A 16,415-nucleotide genomic window follows, 5' to 3' on the forward strand; every position below is an offset into this window, starting at 1 on the left:
CCCTTGACAGTTTAATTAAACTACTGGGACTTAATTTCTTGGGTGCAGGTAGTACAAGATAGTTGTGATGACAAGAAAAATTATTAAACTGATGGCTAATATGTGAAAATGTTAGTTTGACAGAGATACCGTAAGGATTCCTGGAATGCTGATAATTGATACTCCTGGACATGAGTCTTTCAGGTAACCTTCCCATTATAACAAAGAAATTTTCTTCATAACTGATCATATGACTATCAGTGTTTTATGTAAGTTCCTAGCCGAGTAAGAGGCTTTAGAGAAAATCTGCTTACTCTAGTACCTGTTACCATTAACAAAAAAAAAATAAAGAGGTGCACTGATGCATCGGTCCAATATCAGATCGGCACCAATATAAAGAAAATTGACTGTGTCGGAAATTGGCCTGATGTGGCCAATTAATTTGGTTTGTATATGCCTGTGCATGTGCACAGTCGCAGTGCAGTGCTGCACGCAGGCAGTGAGGAGCACAGCCTGGTAACTTGGAGAACTGCATTCAGCTTGTAAGTCTGGTGTGGTAGAAGCGGTGGGGAAAGGGTGTGGGAGGTAGATCAAGGACTCCCATGGTGAGGGAGGGAGTGGGGCTGAGGCAGGTGCCATCCAGCTGGGGCAGGGCAGGGCATAGGATGGAGCTGTGGCTCATCTAGGAAGCACGGGGATGGGGGGGTGTCCCTGGATCTGCGTGGAGCAGGGTGGGCTGCTGCTCGGGCTGGGGCTGTGCCAGGCTCTTCCTGGTGTGTGTGTGGGGGAGAGTGGGGGTTGGGTCAGGGCTGTGCTCGGGCTGGGCAGAGGCAGCAGCACTGAGAGGATGGTTTGGGGGGGCTACGGTGAAATTTGTGGCAGCTGCAGCCCCTCTCCCAGTGCTGCCACCCGCCCGGAACGTGGCCAAGCTCAGCCCCCACCAGGAAGAGTGTGGCGCAGCCCTAGCTACAGCCCATCCTGCTCTGCCCCACCTTGCACAGAGCCAGGGGCACATGCCCCCCCATGCACTTCTGGGGTGCATGCAGTGGTGGGAGCCGCCCCCATCCCTGCACCCCCCCCATATGAGCAACAGCTGTGTCGCGTGCCCCGCCCTGCCCCAGCTGGGCAGCGCCTGCTCCAGCCCCACTCCCTCCCTTGCAGCAGGAGCACTTATCTGCTGCCCCATGCCCATTCCTTTCCCCCCTCCCCTTCCACCACAACAGACTTACAGCTGTGTCCAGCTGGTGTTGAAAACTGGATCTGTATTGGCTGATATGCCCCCTTAAAAATTGGCTATCAATATCAGCCCCCAAAATCTCTATTGGTGCACACCTTAAAAAACAAAAAACAAATCAAAAATCATTTTGATACTTGTTAAGAGAATATGTGAGTGGATTTGTATGTTCTTCTGTTTTGTATATCTGGTAGACTCCTGATAGATTATGCATCTTTCCTGTATTTGGGTCAAGTTGAGTCACAAACATCTTAAAGAATGGTGTAAAAGTAATTGTTGTCTTTTAATAGTGAGTCTAGAAGGCTTAGATGAGAGAGAGCATCGTAGATCTGAGATATATTTTAAGTGCTATGGTAAAAAGTCTCTCTCTTACCATAGTTTCTCCATAGTTGGTGACCTGAATTGTAGCTTCCTAGGGTATGTGTACACAAACCTCATTACAAAGTAATATGCCCTGGATTTTACTCTATAGTGATGCAACCAGTTTTTCCAAGCTAGTTACTTGTAATAGGCAGTGTTACAGTATTTGGTTACTACCAGGCCAGAAAACTTTAAGCAAACAATGTTCTGTTTCAATTTTATCTTGGGTATGGACTTGGATCGGTCTTCATCAGGGTAATTTTACTTGGAACAGAATGACTCATTCTGCTGTGAGACATGATATACAGTCTGCTCTGTTTTTACGTCGGAGTAAACTTGTCCTCTTTACACTCTTAGAAAACCCAGAGTAGTCTGAAAGCTGTATGTAGTGAAAACAAACTTCCTTAGAAGGGTTCAGATTTGGTCTTTTAATGGCATGCTGTAAGCCATTACTGTTCAGTTTAATGCTTTTAAAATGTACATATTGACAAAGGCCTGTAATGAATCCCTAAACCAAAAATGAATTGAGTGGCTTAATGTGCCAGTTATAGGATGTCCAGTTATAGAACCCAAATTAATTTTAACTCAACGTTTTTATGGTACGCTTCCATTGCTAACAGGCTCTTTGTCTTCATAACCATACTTCCTCCTGCTCTAAAAGATAAAGAAAACACTAGACTCCACACATATTTCAGTAAAACACCCAACTTGGCTTACAGGCTCAGCCACAATAGTTCAGCATTGACATTGACATGTGCTTTTGTTATGCACCCATCATGCTAAAGGGTTGCTAAAGCTTAATCAACCCACAGTGAACATGGGATATGCCTCACACCATTCAACTTAACTAAAATATAACTTTATTAGCACATTGAGTGTATTAATAGTTTCTACATAAGGAGAGAGAAAAGCACTTAGTTCAATGGTCTCACCCAATCCCAGATATTACTCCACTTCACAGAAAAGGTGGGCAGTCAGTTCCTGAAAATAGAGGGTGGTAACTTCTGCTGGTAATAGCTGTTTTTCAGTCCAGATGTTGTTGGACAACAAAATACACCCAACTTCCTTGTTGCCCCTCTCTTATTCTTTTTCTTTATCTTTACTCTTCTGACTCTTCATTTCCAGGTATCATTGACTGGTTTCCCTGTGATAATCATACTGTTCATGTTTTTATCCTGGCAACATATTAATTTGTTTCAACAAACCTATCACATGTACACATCTTAATTTGGTCTTTTACCAGTGTCATAATTTGGGTGTCCCCCAGACTCCTAATTTGGTCTGTCCATCAAAACTAAAAATTCCAGGGGTTCTGCAGTTGGGCACTGTCCAGTTGGTCCCCTCTTATCACCTTTTATTAACATATCCAATCATTTCATCCCTCTGATTCAGTCGGTTAGTGTCAGGTTCAATTAATTTGAGCTGGTAAGAGGCCTACATTATACATGCCTATGTTAATCATGTTAAAACATAAGCTGCCTTTCTTGCATTGATAAGAAAGAAAAAAAGCAATGTGAGAGCAAACTCAAGGCTATGTCTGACCACGTGAATATCAAAAGCAGAAACAGAAGAAGTTAAAAAAATAAAAAGAAAGTTCAAACAATACTGTAATTCATCACTCAAGCTGGTGCAACTAAAGCTAAATGTGACAAGCTACCCTAACACTTTGCTGTCATCTCAGTAACCTAAAGACCAAGTTAGAAGATGCAAGTGTAAGTCATGTAATATAGTATATAGTTCTGAAGGTTTGATCGCAGCACTGTATCTCCTGCTGCTCTCTGTCTATAAGTTCTTTCTCAAAGCCATTCTTTTGTTAATTAAATACAATATGTTTTGAAAGTGATCCTTTACTGATGTTATGGGATTGGTATGCTGCTCACCAAAGCTGCCTAGTCCTGAGGAAGGGTAACCTTTTTAATAATCAAGAAATTGCCATTTTCCTCTCTTTTGTTGTTGAGCATACTTGAATTGACCCTAATATAAAAGATGTATCTCTGCATTGAGTGCCACATGAATGAGAGAGTCTCTCTTGTTGCTACAGCAATCTAAGAAATCGAGGAAGCTCACTTTGTGATATTGCTATTCTTGTGGTTGACATCATGCATGGTTTGGAGCCTCAGACAATTGAATCTATAAACTTGCTGAAATCGAAGAAGTGCCCCTTTATCGTAGCTCTCAACAAGGTAAGGAGACCTCTCAAAAATGTGTACAGAATACTGAATGTCAAATACTTAGTATGAGAGCCAAGAGTGGTCTTTTTTGTGATGTCTTTTTATTGGACCAACTTGTGTAGTTGGGTATTTAACCAACTTTTGAGCATAAAGCGCTCTTTAGGCCTGTGCCTCTTTCTTTCACAAAGCCTAAGGAAAGCTGGTTCAACATCTCTTCCCAAATATACAGTTGGTCCAGCAAAACATCAGAAAAACTCTGCCTCTTACATTTCCTGGACCATCATGGCGAGAACACTGTGACCGTACTAAATGCTTACCATGCTGTTTTGTTTGTAAATGTGAATTCTGTTTGTAAATGTAATCATCAGCCAGAGCAGTCATCCTCCTCTCAGAAGTGAAGCAGTGTTTTTTTTTTTTTTTTTTTTTAGTTCCTTTTCTGTTTAACTTTTTTTTAATAAACTAAACTAAGAAAAACTACATGGCTTTCATGGTCCTTGCAGAGCAGTTTAAGTACTCCATAATGATCTTGGTGTTCTTCATTCCATGCTAATGTAATGAATGGGCACACTAATGAAACCTGTTCTTTATGGTCAGTCTGCAGTTGTTCAGATGAACTTGTTGGGTACTACTTTGTTCCCTTAAATTAGGAGTACAAATTTGCTTCATCCTTAGAAGATCCACTTCAGTTAAAACTTGAGTCTCATTTTGTAAGATGGAAATATCATAATTGTGGATTGTTTAGTGAACACAAGTACATTTCTAAGGACTCTTTCTAGGTACTGTTGTATTGGTTGACAGTAGTGTAGAGAAGTTTATGTACTAGCTTTTGTCTCTGGTTGATTACCTGGTAAGTGTTTTCAGGAAAGGTGACAGGCATTTTGGTTTCTCATGAAAGAGAACCCCCCTCTCCTGCACACAGATGCACAGTACAAGTTGCAGTGAAGTATTTTCGTAGACAGAAAAACTAAGGTAGTAAAGAAACATGTTAAACATGTTGCATACATCTTGAAATGGCTTTTATAAACTGTATTAAGGAACCTATTTTTAGATAACTTTATCAGATTTTACATGACAGACTTGTAGCCTTATTTTGTAAAACAGATATTGGTGTGTAAGGTGCAAAAATTGCACTGCATACTCAAATTACAGTGATAGAGCTGAAAACCATTGCAAGCTTACTGAAAGTCACTTGTCATCTGCATATGATCGTCTAGATATTGCAAGATCTGATGCAATATGCAAGTGTTTAAAAATAGTAAGGATGAGTTACGGTGAAAAAATCATGTGTTTAACTGAGTTACTGAGATGCACACACCCATAATTAAGTCATAATTCAGCTTGTGAGCACTAGGGAAGGAAGTGTGTTAAGTTGGGTTTTGAATTAAATGAGAGTAGAGCCTTGGGCTAAAATGAACCTGTTTAAAAACTTGTAGTAGGGAGGTTTTTTGTAAAATTTATATACAGTGTTTGTGTTTTGAATGCACTTCCTCTATCAACAATTTTCAAGTTGCATCAGGTGCTATTGGTGTGATTTTTTTGCTGTGCTGCACAAAAAGCACCCCAAATTTGCCAATAACTTCTAGAATGCCTTAATAAGCACAGTTAAATCTCCTTTTAATTAAGCACATGCACTTAGAGCATTTGTTATAATGAAAGTGGGAAAGTGTATTCCAAAAGAAAGTAAGTGGGAACCTTAAAGGCCTTAAAGGCTCTTCCTATTTGCATGGGGATATTGATTTGATTACTTGGTGTTACATCAAATTTGCCTTTCAAGTACAAAAACTTTGTGCAGATAAACAAAAAGACTTGATTTTTTTTTCTGTTTTTTTTTAAAGCAAACTAATAGTAGTATTGTTCCTACACAGTATTCTCCAGCATTGTTTGCTTTATAGGTTGGAATCCTGGTTAGGTCTGTTTTGAAGATTTCTATTGTTTTTCACTGGCAAGTTACCATTAAAATGAATTATGTGATGCTTAATACTGAGGAATACCTGAGGTATTTCTTACAATTTTTGACAAATTTTGCCTCTTGCGTAAATAATGTGTGGCTCCTGTAGGTATAACCTCAAGAAAACACGTCTTTCCACTGAGATGGCATAACTGCTAATACTGTATTTTCAAGATTGATAGGTTATATGACTGGAAAAAAAGCCCTGATACTGATGTAGCAGTCACTTTGAAAAAGCAGAAAAAGAACACACGAGATGAATTTGAAGAACGTGCCAAAGCAATCATAGTGGAATTTGCAAAACAGGTAGGCCTTTGTTCTTTTAACAAGTAAAAAGCTGGATTCGCAAAGCAGGGAAGAGAGTCCTCATATTACGGAGAAATGTCTGTTGTATGCCTTCTGACACTTACCCAGTGTTAACTTTTTATTTAAAGTACCTATGCTTTCTACATTCACTTCCTTACTTTGATTAGAGACAGCTTTTTCTCTCCCTCTCCGCCCCCAGTTTCAACCCTGAGGTACTTTGATGCGTAGAGGTGGCTAATAGTTGCAGAGTCCATGGGGTTAAGAAAAAAAACCCAGATGTTTTTTACACCTGTTCTCTCCCTCATTCAAATTCCCTGAGAGATTCTTCTGTCTCTCTCCTCTCTTTCTCTCATGTCAGTGTGATAAATACTATCAGGTTATCTCCTGAAGACTCACTGGTGCTCTTAAAAGATACCTGTAAGTTAAAATGTAGAAATTTACTTTTATAGCATTTTCCTTGTACCTTGAAGCCTTTGTCACTCTCTCTTGTATGCTTTATGGCCTAAAAGTTGAAGCTGCATGTTTAAAATGTTAATAAAATGTGGGTTTTTTTTATACCGATTTTTTTTTTAAAGGGAAAATCTGATGGACAAGAGCTGACTGGGACCAAATGGCTCCATTACTTTTGCTCTGATCATGTTTTCTTCCTTGTTCTAGGGCTTGAATGCTGCCTTGTTTTATGAGAATAAGGATCCCCGCACTTTTGTTTCTCTGGTACCTACCTCTGCTCACACTGGAGATGGCATGGGCAGTCTGATAGTTCTTCTTGTTGAATTGACACAAACTATGCTAACCAAGCGACTGGCGCAATGTGAAGAGCTGAGGGCTCAGGTTATGGAGGTAATTCAGAACCATGCTCCAAATACTCGTCTAGCACTTTTTTTTTCGACCGGGGTGGTGAATTTCACTTTTTTTTTTCTCTCTCTCATTGTGTAGGTTAAAGCACTTCCAGGTATGGGTACTACCATAGATGTAATTTTGATTAATGGACGTCTGAAGGAAGGAGATACCATTATTGTCCCTGGAGTGGAAGGTCCTATAGTAACTCAGATTAGAGGTCTTCTGCTACCTCCCCCTATGAAAGAACTGCGAGTTAAGGTAGGAGAGCAGAATGTCACGGTGACCTTCAGTGAATTAAAAGGGGGAGGAGACAGACAGAAGTTGCAGGTTACAGTGCACCTGTGCTCAGTTTCTCTCAACTGTGATGGTGGTTCAAGGATTACTACACTGATGAGTATTAAAACATCCTTGCCAGTTATCAGGGTTCAAGCCTGCTGTGTTGACAATTCATTTTATTTCCTGGATGAGAACTTTGGGTGGGTGGAAGGGGATGGGATTTGGGTTAACATGAAACAAACACTGTAGAAAGTCTGAGTCATTCACTTGTAGGCAGACATTACTGAAGCAAAGACTTCTTTGTGATAATTGGTGCCAGATATCCTGAAGAGAGGTTCAAGAAACCCCAGAAGTTTGCAACCTGCTTCTTGCTTTGCACAGGGTTGGAAGTTAAGCTATTCTAACCTTATTATGGTTGTCTAGCAAGCCATTAATCTTGAATCTTGTCTTCTGGGTCCTAGAGAAAAATAAAGAGTTGTTTGGGTGGGGGGGGGTTTGTGATCATGCTTAAAATAGAGAGGGTGAGATTCTGCCCTGGGATTCTCTTGGGCTATAGAAGAAACATACTAACAAACAAAACAGTAGCCAAATGAAATCTTAACTGAGGTGGGTTTTTTTTTCTCTTCAGAACCAGTATGAAAAACACAAAGAGGTGGTTGCAGCCCAGGGGGTAAAGATCCTTGGGAAGGACTTGGAGAAAACGTTGGCTGGTTTGCCATTGCTTGTGGCTTACAAAGAGGATGAAATCCCTGTTCTCAAAGTAAGTTGCTGCTGCACTTGCATGACTTCAGTCAGGTCTGTCATTGGAGGTCAGGTAATACTGGCAACAGTGACTAATCTTGAACTCAGTGGAGTGCTTTTACTTCCTTGCTCTATTGAAGTGTTGAGAGTTTGGCACAAGTGGTCCAATAGAGATTCTTCTGGCTGTCCTGGGGGAGGGAGCCCCTCCTCATGACAATGATCATTGATGTGAGGTGTAGTGACAGAGCTTGGGGCTTTTCAGCTCTCAAAGTGGGCAAGTAGTTTTGGATCCTGCACTGACACATGCAGTGGAAGTTCATGCACAGAGAAAGTCTGTGGTTTGGGAAGCTCTAGTACAGGGATGGCGAACGTCTGGCCTGCGGGCTAGATGCAGTCGGCCAGGGACTCCATTTCCAAGCCACCCCTGCCCACGTGGCTTGTGCCAGTCTCCGTGGAGGCCCTGGCCTCAGTCACTCTGGCAGAGCAGGACAGGGGGCTGCTCTGAAGACAGGGCAGAGCCGTGATCTGTAGCCTGCACGCTCTGGGCAGGGGATTGTGGTTCTGCCCCTGCTGCAAGGAGCTGGGGCAGAGCCACTATCCCCTGGTTGTGTGCACCTACCTGGAGCATGTAGGCTACAGATCGTGGCTCTGCCCTGGCTCCAGAGCAAGCTGTCCCCCTCTTATCCTCCCCCCACAAGATAGCCCCCTGCGCTGCTCTGCTGTGTGCGCTGCCAGCGTGGCTGAGGCTGGGGTCTCCATGGAGACCAGAACAAGCCATGTGGGCAGGGGCAGCTTGGAAACAGAGTCCCAGGCTGACCGCATCCCTGGGGATTCCCCATCCCTGCTCTAGTAGCATGATAAGATTGCTAACATGTGCTTTTCTTTTTAAAGGATGAATTAATACATGAACTGAAGCAAACATTAAATGCTATCAAGTTAGAAGAGAAAGGAGTTTATGTCCAGGCCTCTACTTTGGGTTCTTTGGAAGCATTACTTGAATTTCTTAAAACGTCAGAAGTGCCAGTAAGTACTTCGTGTCCCATTTGACATTATTATTCTGTTTTGTCATGACTGCATAAGCTAACTGAAGAGAACAGGATTAGTCATTGATTGCTTTTTCCTCAACAGTATGCTGGAATTAATATAGGTCCTGTCCACAAAAAGGATGTAATGAAGGCATCAGTTATGTTGGAGCATGACCCCCAGTAAGTAATTGTTGTTCACATGGCAAGACAATGTATTGAAGCTACTAAAAAGGTTCCTTCCTTCCCAGCTGATTTACAGTCTACCACACAATATATTTCTCATGACTTCATTTTTTTTTTTAACTTGCAGATATGCTGTAATTCTGGCATTCGATGTGAGGATTGAACGGGATGCTCAAGAAATGGCTGATAGCTTAGGAGTTAGAATTTTTAGTGCAGAAATAATTTATCACTTATTTGATGCCTTTACAAAATACAGGCAAGACTACAAAAAACAGAAACAGGAAGAATTCAAGTAAGTGAGCACTGTCCTCTTGGATTCTTCTAAATTGATGTAGCATCTTCTTTACTGTTTTATTGCCTTATGAAATGAAAATCATGCAGTCAAATGCATGCTTTTGTTTCTGTGATGGAGCTGTAGGGTATGTGCTTTTTATTGGGGTCTTTGCAAAATGTTAGTCCTTTCAAGCTTTAGATTTAATAGGACTTGAGTTTCAAAATAATATTTAAAAAATTGATCTGATTATAATAGAATACGGATCCAGGTCTGCCCTGAGTCTGTGGGCTGCTTTCTGCTTTAAGCAACTAAAGTAAATTGTAACTACTTCTTGGAGGGCCAGCAGAGGGTGTTACTTGGGTTCTGTTCTTACACGTTTGCAGAAATTAAATTCGAATTCACAGGATTGATTTATGATTTGGCTATGCAAATATGGCACCATCAAAAGATTGCCAGAAAAGAACTGGGGCCAGCATTTAACCAGCAGAAGCCATAGTATTAGTGTTTTGTAAGCAAGAAAGAATACAGCTTGACTCTCAGCTCCCAAATTGAGTTTGCTAGTTGAAAAGATGGCTGCTTGATTTTCAAATAAAAATCGTTCTCACCAGTTAGGCAAAGGATCCTTGTAATGTTACTTGAGTTCTTTTTAAGGGTAGAATATCCCTGTAAGTACTTTACTTGTGTTTGGTCTTCATGTCATGCAAACTTTTTTCATTTGTAACCTGCTTTGAATAGTAACTCTGCTATTTTGGAGTACCTGGTATTGTGGTTAAGTCAGCCCAGAAAGGATCCGTGTTCCAGCAGTGTCTTATTCAGTGAATACTCTTCCAAAGTGATAAAGGTTTCTCAAGTTTGTGGGTATGTGCACATGCTAAATGTTTCAGCATATATTTCTAAATGGCTTTTCCTTGTCGTCTTAGGCATATAGCAGTATTTCCTTGTAAGATGAAAATACTCCCTCAGTTTATTTTCAATTCCCGTGACCCAATAGTGATGGGCGTACTTGTGGAAGCTGGCCAAGTGAAACAGGGGACTCCCATGTGCGTCCCTAGCAAAAATGTGAGTAATAGTTCATTTTTCTACATGAGTTTTGGTCTCATGAAGGAGGTGAGACTGTATACTGTGCCAGCTAAACCCAGTGTTTAAGCCTGCACTTTCAACAGCACAGAATCTCTGTGGGAGACTGAGGAGCTGCTCAACAGGGCTTCTTCCCTGATGATCTACCATCCTTGACGTACAGTTTGGGCAATGTGCTGGGTTTGTAACAGAGATGTGGGCTAAATGATGGATTTAGACAGCTTGCGTTATTAAGTTTCCTAATCCAACCTATTGCTTTCACAGTGCCTGCAGTGCGACACCAAGTTGTAAAGATTAAAAAATGAGTCCTTGGAAGCAAGTGGAAATAAACTCTCCTTGTTTTAAAATGTACCTTACTGTTTGAGCTCACTAAAGCAGCTGCTGTAAACAATAAAGAAGCCAACAGGCTGCATGAAATTTAATTTTATCATAACTTCTGTTGCATTGCAGTTTGTGGAAATTGGAATAGTTACAAGTATAGAAATAAATCATAAACCTGTGGATGTTGCAAAAAAAGGCCAAGAAGTCTGCGTTAAAATAGAACCTATTCCTGGTGAATCACCTAAAATGTATGGACGACACTTTGAAGCAACAGATATCCTTGTTAGTAAGGTAAGAAGCCCTAGAGACAAGCACCCTTTGTAAAAAGGCTGGTGGCCTCCTAGTAACATGGTTTCAAGTGCAACATGAAAGCCTGAAGAATTGTGTACTGGATAATAACTTTCAGCATCATTCCCTTATTCTAGTGATGACTCTTTTCTGTAGCCTAGTTTCTCACTAGCACAAAACTCTTGCGGGAACACTACTAAGAGCACCAGCTTTCATCACCAGTGGATTGAAATGCTACAGTCAGATATGTTGTGCATCATTCTTGTGTGTGACAGGGAAAATAGCAAATATGTTAAGAACGAAGGACTGTATCTCAGGTCACCCTCTTCCTTTAACATGGTGTATCGCTTGTTTGCCTTTGTCTGCTTAGCACTTGAAACAGAACTGAAATGTATCTAGATTTTGCAGTCCTGCAGCACCTAGTGCATTAGTGTGCGTCTGCTTTAGGATGTCTGGATAACAGTTAGGGTTGCCAACTCTGAATCTGTTCCAGGAGGTTTCATCATATGATGTAATGACATTAATTACGGTGCGTAGACTTCACATCAGGAAGGCAAATGCACATTACTATTACATTTTAAAAACCCACTGGACTACTGTATAAATCAGTCAGCATTTAATATTTACTTTAATGAATGCCCTATCATTTATCTCCTGGGTAACTCTCAGCAGTCTCCTGGAGACTTGTATCTAATTACCGGAGACTCGAGGGCAATACTGGAGGATTGGCAACTTTAATAATAGCTGATCTTTGCTTCTCTAAATCATAGGCACCTGGGCCAGGGAGCTTGTTGTGAGCTAAATCCCTTCCTAATGCGTGCAACCACAACAGTATAGATTCTTTCAAATTTTAAAAGTGATTTACAACAGGGTTGTGTTCTTGCTACCAAAGAGTAGAAATCTAATTAGTTTTAGGATGGAGCTTGGTAAATTTATTGTGGGGCTTGTAAGTTTGACTCTAGAGAGCTGGATCAACATGATCTTTCTGTCTTAACTTCTGTGCTGCACACTACAAAGTTGATCTGTAGCCGGAGGAGTTTTAGTATTGACAAAATAATGGAAGAGAAGGGAAACCAGATAGTTAAAGTAACTGTCTAGACAGGGCAGGCCAACAGCAAAACTGGAATGAGAACCCTGGTTTCCCAACATGCCTTATTCACTAGCCCATGTGGTAGGTAGAACAATGTCATTAGTACACGTTTCTAACATCTCTTTTGTTGTGTGTTGTAGATCAGTCGTCAGTCCATTGATGCTCTGAAGGACTGGTTTAGAGATGAAATGCAGAAATCTGATTGGCAGCTTATTGTAGAGCTGAAGAAAGTATTTGAAATCATCTAGAAAATTTTTAAACAATGGGCAGGCTGGAATAAAGTCACTATTCCTATTGTGAAAATCACCAACAGTCAAAGTATTGAAGATGCTGTTGGACTTATGTTTTGGGAGGAAAATAAGTTGATAAATGTTTTCCATGAGAAACCAAGAAACTTACACTGGTTTGACAGTGGTCAATTTACATGTTCCCACAGTTCCAATGTGCCTGTTCACCTTCCCTTATACTGGCTGCTGTTTTAAAGTTTGCCCTTCTTCCTCCCATGTTCTCCCCCCAAATAAAAATTTTTATTACAGAACTAAAACTCTTTCACTTTTATACTGATGAAACCAGTACTGCAGTATTGATTAACCACGCTTCTGCAGACTTTGATTCTTGGATGTTTTTGATGTAAGAAATACTTCTTTATTTATGCATACCTCTTCCTTTTTTTCCCCTCTCTCTCCCCTCAGCATTCTCTTATGCGTTGTGCCTATAGACATTTTTTAAAATAGAAAATTAGGTAATTAGATTTCTGTATTTGCTTTGTGTGAAACAATGTAAAGCATTAGCTGGCCACCTTTTATTGCTTGTACAGTTCATGAAAAATCAACTTTAACCTGTAATCATTACAATGCAGAGCCACAAATAAAGGAAATAGACACTCGCCCACTTGTTACAATTTTGCTTCAATGAATTAGGCATCACTTTTTATGGTCTGTTTATATAACACAAAAGTGCCACTGAAGCTTGTGTCTGCAGCACTGTCAGGTAAGGAGATAGAACTTGCACAGTTCCCTCATTAGATGGAAGCTACCATCCTCTTCTGTGCAACTTTACCCTTTGTTTCACCTCCCCCCTGCCCAGGAAAATCAGCAGTTTTAATACTTTGATGTTTAAAGCTTGAAAGTCTGTAGCTGGGTTTTAAGCAAGCTAGAATAACTTGCTGCTATTCAGAATTGTGATTGGGCACAGCAAGCATGCCATGTCCTTGATGGACAGACAAAGTTAGGGGACTTGATCTCCAGCCAGTGAGCCAAAACTTAACAGCTGACTTATCAGTGCAAAAGGCTGTGCTAATTGGAAACAATACATATGTGATTTTTTTTGTTTTGTTTCCTGTTGCTGTTAATTCCGTATTCTACCAGTCTGAGATCTGGCCTAGATAAACTTTTCCCCCCTTAGTTTGCTGTTGTGGAGTTCACGCTTTTTTCCCCTGTTTTCTTTTTCCCCCTGATTCGCCAGTGTTTCATCACAGGACTAGTGTAAGATGGAGGGATGATGTGACTGTAATTTTTAAATAACATTTTTCAAACAAGAAAATCCTATATTCCAGTTAAAGATGCACTTTTTTGGAAGAGGCCTCGTGTGACAGTGTTACCTTGAATTTGACTTTGACAAAGGTCAAAAAAAAATCTTGTGGCTATAGTATAGTTCAGTGTAACTTTTAATATTTGTATTACATTTTCTTCTGCTTGTGGAAGGATTCTGTTTGATATTTTAAAGCTTGAAGACTGTTCCAAAGTAGCACCACACTTCATTTTTCTTTAATGTCCACCTGTCATATTTTTAAAGCATCACACACACTCCTATAATTTAGGTATGGTCCATAAAACATTATTTTTGGCCTATTCTGACAAGGCAGTTAGCTTACTGTTCTGGGGTGAGCTGTTCTAAAACTGATGTGTTGGTTAAGCATACATCATGAAAAGCACCCTTGAGATTTCAAACTCCCTTTTGCAAAGGGCCACCACCTTCATTGTATTGGGACTGGTCACAAATTTAAAGCTGTTCATACCCTTAAATCCAGTAGTTCTCTCTCAGATAATAGTAGATCAAAGTATTAAAGGTCAAAGTAGAATGATCATTAGCCTCCTGCAGCAGCTTAGCTTTTCCTTCATCCCTTTTGATCAAGCAAAATGATTTGCTTCAAAAGTCAAATAGCCATACAGTAAAGGGGAACAGGTTGGGAAATTCATTTTCCAGGCTGTTTGCCTAGCTCTATGGAGAACCTGAAGACAGCTTCTATTTGTGGGTAATTTTTCTTTTCAAATAATGATAAAACACTTATTTTGAAGTCCACAGCTTGATCCAAAAATAGAACTTGTTAAAAAAGTGTCGAAGTTTGCCAAGTATTGCAGCTTTCAGCTATTTTTACTGTTGTGGTGCATGGAAAGAGACCAGCCATGGTCAATTATGACTGTAGAACTAAAGCCTGCAGCAAACAGATGCTATATAACATTTTGCTATTTGATTTGTTGTATGTTCTACATGACTTATTTCAAAAGTATCAGGTTAGATCTAGCTAAATTTTTACCTGGAATCTAATAAGCTTGCTTGCCAGTCTTAAACATATCCTGGCTGTTAGCGAGCAAGTGTCCTTATCCCATAAGAGTAAGATCCACAGCAGTGCTGATCTTAAACTAGACTAGTACACTGCTTGCCATGGCTAGGAGTACTGCATTTATTTCATGTAACAACAGCTTACATCCACTGTGGTAGCAAATCCTTTAAGATTTCTTATAGGTTAGCACTAGTTAGCCTCCTATGTGAATGACTGGAAGCGATTCTAAGGCTGAGCTAAGCTAGTGTATTTTCTACGCTGCTATATCAGTACAGGTTTTGGCTTGGACTCAGTGATCACTTCAGCTGTGGCAACTTAAGTAGATGAGAGACTTTGTCCTGGAATACAGTAATTTTGAGAAGAATTTTCCTAGACACACATACAAGAAAAATAAGTAGTTGGGAGATTGTCTGGCCTCTTGTAATCTTTAACACAAGTAAGAGTAGCAACTTTTCCATTAAAACCTCAATACTATATGCTTCTTATAGCATAGTTATATTTAAGGTTGAAAGCAACTTTTACAGAGAGAAAATTATTATTGCAGAAGTGGCAGCAACCAGCATCTACTTTTAATCCGCAGAAGTGGAGGGTGCTGGCAAAAAAATTCAAACCAGAACTATGACAAGTTAACACCACCAATACCCAGGAATGCAGGGGACTCTGTCACTAGATATCTTTAAGACTGGATGATGCTTTAGCTCTAACAGAAGGTATGGAACTGAGGCAGAATGGCTTGGCCCTAAAATCTAAGGGTTCAGGGAACTAGGGCCTGTATATGTGGACAACTGTTGGTTATAAAGAATAAAAGACAGACAGATTATGCCTAAATTGGATAGAGGGAGGACAAGAAAGAGCAGCATTAGCGCTTATTCAAACTAAGGAAAGGTTAAGAGCACACAGGCCCAACACAGTAGGAACCAAACATAATCTGAGGATCCTGTAATGGGGAGCTCTATTAGGGCTGCAATAGCTTAAATGCTGTAGAGCTGCATAAAAAGACTTAAAGCTGTAGCTTTAACAAAGGGTGAGCTATGTTCCAACTGAAGCATTCACAAAATGAAAATCAGTACAAAACTATACATACAGTTCTTTATTAAACAACTGTAAACACTTCACTGTAAAAATCCATAAAACTTTATAAACAAACATTTTGTAAATAGAGTCTATACTACAATAAAAGAATTTTAACACAATTATTTACATGCAATACTGACAAATTTGGCACTTTTTTAAAAGAAATGTACAAAAACACTTTTTCTGTTTAAAAAGAAATTTAAAATTATAAAAACTTAGGGCATTAACTATCATGCACTTTGCAAATACCTCACAAGCACTTATGGCACAGCTAGCAGAGAGCACCAGGCTCTCACCAAGCTCTTTACTACAAGTTCAGATAACTTTTAATGTGCTTCCATAAGTTTGTTGTAAAACCACCTGAACGTTGTCGAGAATGAAGTCAAATGCCATATTCCAAACTGATTCCACAGATGACTGCATTAACCTGTGGTGGGGGGAAAAGTAGTCATGTTTAGAGAGGATGCTTTAGGACAGAAGTTACTCACCAGGAAGGAGCTGGAGTTTTTAGATGCATTTACTGTCCACATACACTTCCTCACTGTGGACGTGTTTATGCCTGAGCCTTTGATCAAAGACTTTCCCTTAGCAGTACCTAGAGTACCCTGGCCCCTGCCTACCTCTTGCTCTTCAGTCTTCTCAACCCAGTCTCGTGTTTTATTTGA

The 16,415-nt window shown here is 40.2% G+C and overlaps 2 protein-coding genes across 9 annotated transcripts in view; one reads left to right on the plus strand and one right to left on the minus strand.

Moving 5' to 3' along the window:
- EIF5B (eukaryotic translation initiation factor 5B) overlaps positions 1–12,999 on the plus strand; it is a 39,906-nt gene extending 26,907 nt beyond the window's left edge. For all 3 annotated transcript variants that reach the window (XM_090020410.1, XM_090020418.1, XM_090020422.1), the window contains exons 13-24: positions 116–183; positions 3,615–3,756; positions 5,867–5,998; positions 6,656–6,838; positions 6,935–7,096; positions 7,743–7,874; positions 8,747–8,878; positions 8,984–9,060; positions 9,191–9,355; positions 10,258–10,396; positions 10,865–11,026; positions 12,254–12,999. In XM_090020410.1, the coding sequence (XP_089876536.1) occupies positions 116–183; positions 3,615–3,756; positions 5,867–5,998; positions 6,656–6,838; positions 6,935–7,096; positions 7,743–7,874; positions 8,747–8,878; positions 8,984–9,060; positions 9,191–9,355; positions 10,258–10,396; positions 10,865–11,026; positions 12,254–12,361 (1,602 nt within the window). In that variant the 3' untranslated portion in view covers positions 12,362–12,999. The remainder of the gene's footprint in view (positions 1–115; positions 184–3,614; positions 3,757–5,866; positions 5,999–6,655; positions 6,839–6,934; positions 7,097–7,742; positions 7,875–8,746; positions 8,879–8,983; positions 9,061–9,190; positions 9,356–10,257; positions 10,397–10,864; positions 11,027–12,253) is intronic.
- Positions 12,605–16,415, minus strand: part of REV1 (REV1 DNA directed polymerase) — a 73,908-nt gene continuing 70,097 nt past the window's right edge. For all 6 annotated transcript variants that reach the window (XM_090020395.1, XM_090020388.1, XM_090065332.1 and 3 more), the window contains one exon: positions 12,605–16,177. In XM_090020395.1, the coding sequence (XP_089876521.1) occupies positions 16,066–16,177 (112 nt within the window). In that variant the 3' untranslated portion in view covers positions 12,605–16,065. The remainder of the gene's footprint in view (positions 16,178–16,415) is intronic.

Source organism: Crocodylus siamensis, chromosome 1 (assembly GCF_052110815.1).
Source record: "Crocodylus siamensis isolate JL-2025a chromosome 1, ASM5211081v1, whole genome shotgun sequence".
In the NCBI taxonomy this organism is placed as follows: Eukaryota; Metazoa; Chordata; order Crocodylia; family Crocodylidae; genus Crocodylus; species Crocodylus siamensis.